Raw genomic sequence first — 9,895 nt, forward strand, 5'->3', positions numbered from 1 at the left:
TGGTAAATCGCCTCTAGTGTGATTGCTTTGGTCCTTCCCCGCTCGTTGTCCCCTCCTCCGGCTGGGGAACAGCTCGGGCGGGTCCCGAGGCAGCTCCGGGACTTGGCCGCGCGGCCGGTACCGGGCCCGGCGCTGGGAGCGCCCCGCTGCCGCACGGAGGGCGGGGAGATCCGCGGCCCGGCCTCTCCCGTAGCCGGCGGCCCAAGTTTTAACGGCGGCTGCCCGGGGCGGAGGGAAGTGTCCGGGAGAGAGCGGGCTCGGAGCCGGCCATGCCTGCCCCGCGCTCCGCGGCCGTGCGCGGCCGGAGCGCAGCCCCCGCCGTGGTGCCCCGTGGCGGCTGCGGGACGCGGGGGGCCGCTGCCCGGCGCTGAGCGGCTCCGCGGGTGCCATGTCCTCGCTGGTGAAGGAGGACCTGACCAAGAGGCTGTTCGGCCCCCGGCGGCAGAGGCTGCACGAGTTCATCGAGGTGGAGGGTGCGGGCGCCCAGCGCTACTACCTGTGCGCCGCAGGTACGGGGCAGCCGCCGGGCGGGGCCGGGCTCCGGCGGCTCTGCGAGGGGAGGTGGGAGCGGGGGGATGCGGGGAGCGGAGCCGGGGCTCAGCGCTGCCGGCCCGTCCCCTCGGCGGAGCACGGAGCGCAGCTCGCTGCTCCCGCAGCGCCAGCAGCCCCCGAAACGGCGTTGTGTCCCGGTTCTCGTTCCCACCGGCTCCGGTTTGGACAGCAGCGGAGAATAGCGGCATCTGCCCCGCAGCTGTGGCAGCGCTCTGGCCGTGGCAGTGCTGCGAGAGCCTGAACTGCTCTGGAAAGAGCAAACCCTTACAATAGTTCTAATCGGGTTTCTACAGAAAACTGCAACAGTGCATTAACATTGCAGGAAACATTTATAAATTTTTTGCAGTATCCCTCGTCTTGGTCTAATGTTCGGCATTTTGTCCCTATTACACTTTGAATAACAAATTAGACTTGTGCTTTAAATAAATACACATTGGAGTTAGTAATTAGCACAAACTTCGATTAGAACAAGATTGCTTAAAGTGGTAATTATGTGGCTATTTTCTAAATTTCTTTCCAAGTGAATCATCTATTTCATATAGAAAAGCTGTTTTGTGTGTGGTTTTGTCTGTGTGGGGCTCTTGAATAATTATTTCAAACCACTGGAAAATACTAAAAGGAGAAATGTCATCTGTAAGCAGTTAGGTTGAAGTGAATGATTCTTTCAGTCTGTTTCCTCTTCAGGTTCCAAATACATATAATCTGTAGAAATAATCTGTGTACTTGAGACATAGATGGCATCCAGTATTCTATGTTCATTATCTTTTCTAAACAACTGAAGTCCTTAGAATACATAAGCTGTTTTACTGATTATTGGAAACTCTGAGCCAGCTATGTTCCCTGTAATCCTTTAATTTTAGTAGAACAAGCATTGTATGTTAGAACTGTAAAAATAGTTTTAAGGAATTAATTCCTGAATATCGTAGGGTTTCTAAACATACAGAAATGCCAATCTCATTCATAGTTCATGAAACTATCAGTAGAAGTATTTTTAGTTGCATGTTGGAGATCTATAGGCAGTTCACTGTTGTGAAACATCCAAAAAGGAGAAATAACATTATGCACCTTTAAAATCTTTACAAAAAATTTACTAAAAATTTCTTTTTCAGGTAGAGGAGAACACACCATTACATAAGCCTCTAATCAGATTGGAAGTCTCTAAAGACAAAAAGGAAAACTCATGTAGAGTATTAAGAGTAGGATCTCTCCACTATCAATATTAAACTCTCTTAATATATTCAGGCACAGTCGAATAAGCGGTGAGTAGAGTGGAAATCTGATTCTGAAAGATGGGCTGCATCCAGCTGCCAGCAACTACTGTGTTCTGCGGTGATTCTGTAGGAGCAAAACACATTATCTAAAGTCTTATGCATGCAAATGCAACCTCTGTGTGTTTCTGTTGATTTCAAATTACCATTAAAAAAAAGAAAAAATCAGTCAAATTATAGGCAAAACTTCAGAGGTCTATGCCTTTTGAAATGTGTGTTATAAAAAAATCCTGCTGTGAGTAACTGAGCAATTTTTTTTTTTTTGCCATACGGCCAACACTATTTCCTTTCCTTTTCACAACAGCAAGTCCCAGTTCTTACACCGAGGTGACAGTATCCTTTCACAAAACAGATTATAAACCCTGGAAGAATGTAGAACTGAAATGCAACCCCATCAGGGATTTTCACAACCCAGTATTGATGCACCCAAGAAAGAATGGTGGGGAGAATATTTTATCCTCCTACAGAGATATTGGAAAAGGTGTTTAGTCCATGAAAGGCTTTAAGAAATACTTTGTCCCCTATGAAGGTATTGCCATAGCTGTGCCCTCCTCAAGCAAAGCTTTTAGTGCCTAATAGAATGACATGGTAGATCTGAGCTCATGCTCTCTATAAAAATAATATGAATTTTTTGCCTCATTTAACTGAGTGCAAGATCAAGCAGTATGTAAAATGCAGGAAAATTATTTTTTTTTCCTTAACTGAAAATAGCCCACCCAAACGTCTGAGTTCACCTGTGCTCTGTCCTTATGTGATAGGATTTCTGTTGTCAGAGGGGTGGAGCAGTGGCAGTGTGGGGAGCTGGGGGCCCCTAAGACATCCCTTTGTATTTTTGAGAGGACTAGGGGCTTGGGCTTGCTTCCTTTAGTTTTATTTCTGAGGGAGGGACAACATATTCCCTTACAAGCTAGCAAACCAGCAAACAAAATGGGTGAAACTGAAAGTATGAAGAGGACTTCCTAGGTTTAATCTTCTAGATTTTCTTGCAAATGAAACCCATTGTAATTTTTCCATGGAAGATAACACAGTTGTAGTCTTTCGGTTAAAAATGATTGAGTAACTATGATTCATAGGACCAGGAAGCTATAAGCTGAGAGAAATTATGATCAGTTTATATATTTTCCAGTTTTTCTTTGCAATGGCAAGAAGGAGTATCACCAACATATATAATTCGTTGTTATTTAATAACCATTTTCTTATAAACAGGTGAGAAGAAGAGATTTTTTTAACAGGAGGAAGGTAAAACAGATAAAGTTTCAAAATGGGACTTCAAAAATTCAGGCAGTATTTAGAAATAAAAGCATTTTGCTCCTGTGTTCCTAGCCTTGTGCTGTGAAGTCTAAATGCTCCTGCCAGGTGTAGGTGGCTTCTTGACCATAACTTGGGCTACCAGATAGCTTGGGAATGTGGCCTGCCCTGCAGCCATCAGCAGCTGGATGTGCAGGAGATTGTTCAAGCTCTGGTACTTTTCACACTCATAATGGTCTGTTACAGAAATCCAGGCTCCTCCTCAGCACTCAAGGTAATCAATTAATAATGGTAGTTATTGCAAAGAGAATCTTCATGCTCTTTTTAATCTAATTTCCTGCCTCAATTGGAAAATACTAATTTCTTTAAATTTAGCACTGAACAACTTGAAGCTTTAAGAAAAAAATGTCAATGTTAATTTCATTTACATATTATATAGGGAGTTTTACTTAAAAAAAGTGTTGGCTTCATTAGAGAACTTCATTCACAGACTGGAAAGTATAGCACAAGTCATGTAACAGAACCTTGATAGAGGTTTTGCAATTTTCTAACTGCAGCACCCCAAAAAGTCTCCCTCTTGAAGTAAGTAGTATGATGCAGACCCAGTGCCAGAATGAGGATTTCATTGAAGTGCTAGTGAATTCACATGAAAGGCTTTTGAACAGAGAAGACTCTTTCTTCACAGGGTGGGTAAGGTAAATCCTAAATCTACTCAAATCTGACAGGTTTCATAGACTGACAACACTGCACTATTCCTAAATATGTGCAAAATAAAGCTATCAAGTCCAGTATAGCCCTATACAGCCCTGCCTGTCATGGTTTAATTATTGCAACTTTGGGAAGTACTTATGTATCTAAACTACTTTTTTCTTGCAGTAACTAAAAGTAAAGAAGTAGAAATATGTATGGTTAAACATTGGCGAGTGGACCGAGAGGAGAAATATGAAATAGTTGAAAAGTGGTTTTTGAAAGACCTTGAGATGATTGATGGAAAAGAAGCAGATACAGTAAGTGTTACATTATGTGTGGATGATGTACATAGAGAATATTTTTCTTGTTTTGCAAGTCGGGATACAAGTCTTAAAATGTATTGTCTGAAAAACAGTTATGCTACTAAGGAATTTTGGCTTTATTGCATGTGAGAGGCTCCACATCACATTTGTACTGTTGGAGGGGAAGAGGAAGGCAAGATTTTTTTGTTTGTTAGTTTATTATAATAGCCTTCATCTCTCTGATTGAGATCTGAGGCAGAAGCTGGGTGTTTTCTAATTTGGTCATCATAACTGGTAACAAAATTCTCCATCTGCATCTTCCAGTGTAAACTGCAGTTAATGTAATAGATTTTAGAGCGTATTTGAAAACAAAATTTCATTGAACATTTTTATGGAGACTTTCTTCTGAAGTGTTGTGCTAAAATATTCTTCAGAAATTATTCAGCCTTTCACACCTGGGATGATCAAAATCTGTCTCATTTTTGATTAAAGAGAAGCCTAAATGAACCTCAGACTCATGGGGTAATTAACACTGCTATAAATATTCATAATAGGTATTCATATCCGTAGAATTTAGAAGAATTTATCTGCTGCTAGGATTGTGTCAAAGAGCCAGAAAGCACAAAGAAATACAACTGAGGCAGGAAGAGAAATCAATATACTTCTCCCACAGACATAGACAGTTATAGTACAAGGCAAGTGCTTTTCATATACTCTGTTTTAGGCAACATAACAAATTGATTCGGTTCAAAACAAGACTGTACAATCCAAATAAAATACAGTGTATTGCTTGAGCAAACGTAGAAAGTTTTACTCAGAAAAAAATCCCAATGACAAAGAATTACAGCTGCTACTTTTTAAAGTTTTAAAAGACTGTTTAAGATGAATAACAGAGGTATGTGAAGTCCTTTAGAGCCCATTATACTGAGAAAAAGCCCTGCAGGTAGCTGGGCAGAGAACAACAGACTGCAATTCTAACACTGTAATGCGTGTAGTAATTTCATTCTCTCTCTATTTTTTTATTTTTATTTTTAGGATAATCCATATTTTGATATGCATTTCAACAAAGTCTACAATATGGAAGCATATAGTTGTGCATCTAAATATACCTTTGCTCGAACACTAAACGAACTGAATGCAATGTACCTTAAGAAGGACTTCAAGATTGTGAACTTTGATGACACCTATCTAAATGATGATTCAATCTGGTCATCCAGTAATAGAGATTTCTTAGTAGTTATGAGGGTTTGCTTCTATGCTTCCAACCTTCTCTGCCTCTCACTCTGTCGTTTGTCCTAAAGATGTATTTTCTAACATTAAGGTGACTGATTGACTTTCACTGACCAGCATTTCATAAACCATCTGATCAAAAAGTTAGTAACTGGTATGCAGTGTCTCCTCTTTAATTTTACATGTAAGTAAAAAGTGGAGCATACTTTTTACATAAATAGTTGATAATTCATTTATATATATTAAGAGTTCCTCACTCTAGCAAATACTTATACATACAAGAGACTGGAAACATAGAACCAGTAATTATCATGTCAGTGGGGATTGCTTATGTAAGCAGAGCTCAGCATTTGCTTATATGTTCATGGAGGTATAAATTATCTTTCATTATTAGCTTGAAATACTTTTGCAGCATTAAGAGCATTAACAGTTTATGTTTTGGAAGTAGGAAAAAAAAAGTATTCAGTTGAGTTCTGTATGAGAATGATGCACATTTCCAACTGTGTTGAAACACAGAATTCCATTAAAGAGATCACATCTACATCCCTTCAAGAATCCAGTTCTCATCCTGATGGATAGGAGTACTGCATTCAGGTACCATGGGACCAACTTTTCACCTATGCAACTATATTATTTTTCCCAGAGAACATTTAGTGCTCCCTTTGGCCTTCACAGTATTTGTGATATTGTCTTAGAAAACAAATGTTCTTAAGCAGCATTGCTTTATTTGTCAGACCTTTCAGAACTTCCGTATCACTGATGTCTCCTTTCTTGCCCTTCATTGCTTGTGAACAGGTGTAGTTAGGGAATAGAAATTGTCTCTATCTCTGAACCAAAATATAAGAAAATACTATGTAAACAGTAGTTGTTCACTACTACAATTACTTTGTAGGCAAGTGATAGAGTTTTCAAAATTCACAGAATATTGATAATTATTTTCACCAGTTTCTAGCAAGGTGCGAGCATATTCAGTGCACTACATAAAGGCACATTAGTACTTAGAGCTACATTTGCTATGCGGTGGAGTCTACTTGAGGGGTTTGGAACAGCTCACAAAATGTAGCAGCTGAACTTGTGATAGCAGTATGCTATGGTAGAAACAGAGGATAAGTTGCAGCTGTGTTGAACAGAAGCCGAAGAGGAACAATGTTAATTAGAAGCATACTGTTCCTGCCCAGTGTCAGTCAGCCGAGTTAGCTGGCTGTTCATCCCATGGTAAATAAAATAATGCCAACCTGTTGTAGGGAGAAGATTGCAACACCAACCCAAAAGAATCTCCATTCAGAGAAGCTTCTGGTCAGAATGTCCTGCAGGAGAAAACTAATTTTCTCCTTTGGCAGCCACGAGAGTTCAGGAAGGCAGGCTGGGCACTAGACTGGGTATGGACCTGGAGCTGAGTGATGTCAGCTCCCAGTAAATCAGAGTTTGTGTCCTCTCTCAGCACCTGCCATCTCTAAAATGGGATAGCTGTGCAAGGGTGCTGAGCTGTACAGTGCCTTGTACTTTGCTTTTGTCTTTCATGTGAACTCCCATCTTTGAAAATATTTGTGTAAATACGTTGTATTCCAAATTGAAATAACATCAAGTTAAGTGAGAATATATTTGAAAACCTGTAAAATGTACAGCTTTCTACTTTTTAAATGTTATCTTATTGCATGTACATAGGAAAGCCCATACCTTTGATTAGTTCATATTAATAAATATTTATTCTAGGCATATATTGCAAATTATATTGGTTCTAACACAGATCTTAATAATTATTACTGTGTAGTAAGACAGCTGTGAGGGCAGTTTATGTGGGTAACACAAATCTGGCATTTTTAAGGACTTAGGTCTTAAATTTGCCACCTAAGTGCTGTTAGAGAGAAGAATTGTAATTTTAGTGATTGGTCGCACAATATAATTGTTCTTTTGAGAATGTCTTTGGGATAATCCTGTGCAAGTAGCTGTGTTGTGATGTCTGATTATTATCTTCAAGAAGTATTTGCCCAACATCCAGGTTCCACAAAACCATCTTATATAGAAAGTATAATTCATGCTGTTGCTATCTATGATACATTGTCTTGTTTGAATTGTGTATTGGTTGTTGAGGTCACAATGTTTTCCACAATATCTACAAGTTCTTTGCTTAACAGGCACAAGGAAATGTTTCTGGGTGGAAAAGCTGTCATCATTCATCTTGTAATTGTAATAAACATAGAACTCTAAAAATGAGCACTTCAGAGCATTCTTTTGAAATAAAGTACATGCATACTGAATTCTTGCCCAATAATTGTCTGTGTCATTTCAGAAATTGATGACAAATAAAAAGTTACTATAATGTTCAAGCATATTTAATGGACTTTCATCGGCAGTTTACATGTTTTAATTCTTCTATGATACAAACATGTAATGGACTATATTGGAAGACATAAACCTGCATTTTATGTGGAAGAATATGCAATTCAAATCTCTCTGGAAATTCTTCTGTCTGATAATATATTTCAGACATTCTTAACTAATCAGTCAGTCTGAGCAAAAGGAATGGAAAAAAACAGGGACAATGTAAATTACTTCAGTTCCTATCAAAAGGAAGAGTAGTTTAAAAGATCTTTGTGGACCTAATCTAGGGATTCCTTACTTTAATGCAGTTCTCTCTAAGATGTCAACTACCCAAGCACTGTAATTGCCTGCAAGTGCTGTGGGAAGTCTGAGGGACACTGTCACTTTGTGGTGAGCATAGCACAGCTGCACCACAGGACACAGAGAATATGCTAAATTATGAATGGAAAAGACTCAACAGCCTAAATAGCTCATCTTTCAGTTAATGCGGAATTATTTCCTACATCACACTTCCTGACCTTAGATAAATGGAATGTAGTTTGAAATAAAGTATCTGAAGATTCATCTAGTTATCCTGGAAGAATTCTACAAAATTTGAATAGGAAGTAACTTACAGGAGTAAAGGATTAACACAAATGCAGCTGTAGCATTCTTTTAAAAGATTTCAATTACATGATGGAAAGAATACATGAGATTGAGGATATAATGCAGATTTTCTTCAGAAGACAGGAATAGCTATTAGCCAAGTCTGTTCCAGAGAGAAGAAAATGAAGAAGAGTGATCATAAGCAAACAGAAATTCATGCTCACATAACAGGCAGAAGGGGAGCAGAAGCTGTCATAAGACAGGTGTTGTTTTTTTTATATATATATATATATATTTTTAAAACACTCAAGCCAACATCAGAATTAAGAATATGGGGAAACCTAGAATTTATTTAAATTTTATGTATTTAAATTTTATTTATTTAAAGCAGAAATTCTCCTCTCCTACCATGGATAACTAATCTTCACTTGAATCTTAAATTAAGCAAATACAGGTCAGTGCAGCATTTTAAAAAAAGTTTTGGAAGTGAAGCAGAGCAGGGAACCTGTTCTAGACTGTTCCTTCTAGGTTCTCATACTTCTCCTTTGTGTTTTGGAGTCATACATGTACTAATGTACCTCTTTCCAACACAAACCTATATTGCTTTCCCTTTTGCTACCTATTTCCCAATACCTTCAGTCACTTTCAGCATATAAATACTTTTCTAGTAAAGTGAGTGATTGTATTATGTATCATTAGTTAATATCTTTAATATGTAATTTAAGAATATTTTGTCATGACTTAAAGTCAGTATTGGAAGATCAAATACCCTTTCAAAAGAGCATCTGTGAAAAGCTGAAGTAGAGGGGGAGAGGATGGCACTGTGCATCTTGATAGATGATCTCACATCAGTTTTAATGTGTAAACACATTTTAGCAGTAAAAAGTGCATTTTTCTGTGGTTTCTTTCTTCTTTTAGTATGATTAAAGCTAAAAGATAGGAAACTAGAGGGTTCTGCTAATAACAACAGCTTTATGAAACCTAGTCCAGTATTTTATGGCTGCCTTGTCCAGTCTTTATAGATCTAGACAGAGACAGTTACATTTTGTGGCTGAACTGAGAAATTACCAAATTATGACTTTAATTTTAACCATGGCCCTCATGAATGATATATTATAGACTTATACAGCATGTTGTTTTGTAAATCAGAAAATAAAAGTTCCTTCAGCAAGCCTTAATTGGTCAGTCATGTTTAATCACAGAACATTCTGGGAAGGGACACACAAGGATTATCAAATCCAGCTCTTAAGTGTATTGCCCATATGGGGCTCAAACCCACAATGTTGGTGATGTTAGCTGTAATCAACTGAGCTCATCTCAATTCTTCTGATTAAATGGAAATATGATACAGGAATTACAGAATCACAGTTCTACATGTTAAAAGTCCACATACTGGCAATTTAGAATAATCCCTTGGAAAGGATGTTTTCTGTTGTTCTTTACTGGTATGGCCTCACAAATACATTTTATCAGCTACTGCCTAAAGCGAATAAATCATACACAATTCAAGTAATCTGGAATGATTTCAGTCTGTCCTTAACTCTGCACTCCATTACATTAACAGTGCTAAAAATTAGGTAAGACTGTTAATCATGTGGAGAACTTCTGCCACAGGGAAGGTAGTTTGAGTTTTCACAGAATTCATCAGTGGCTACAAATTCTCATGGTTAGATGCCAAATCCTAAATCTAGTCCCAGT

General features: G+C 38.7%; 1 protein-coding gene across 1 annotated transcript; it reads left to right on the plus strand.

Moving 5' to 3' along the window:
- Window positions 1-388: 388 nt before the first annotated feature.
- Window positions 389-7,369, plus strand: EXOC1L (exocyst complex component 1 like). The gene is made up of 3 exons (XM_088056706.1): window positions 389-509; window positions 3,945-4,075; window positions 5,096-7,369. Exons 1-3 carry the CDS (start codon window positions 389-391, stop codon window positions 5,357-5,359), a joined length of 516 nt encoding a protein of 171 aa, XP_087912832.1. The 3' UTR covers window positions 5,360-7,369.
- The last annotated feature ends 2,526 nt before the right edge of the window (window positions 7,370-9,895 follow it).

The sequence above is a fragment of the Pseudopodoces humilis genome, chromosome 6, assembly GCF_049639895.1.
Source record: "Pseudopodoces humilis isolate 2021_Gansu_Grassland_sample_001 chromosome 6, ASM4963989v1, whole genome shotgun sequence".
In the NCBI taxonomy this organism is placed as follows: domain Eukaryota; kingdom Metazoa; phylum Chordata; class Aves; order Passeriformes; family Paridae; genus Pseudopodoces; species Pseudopodoces humilis.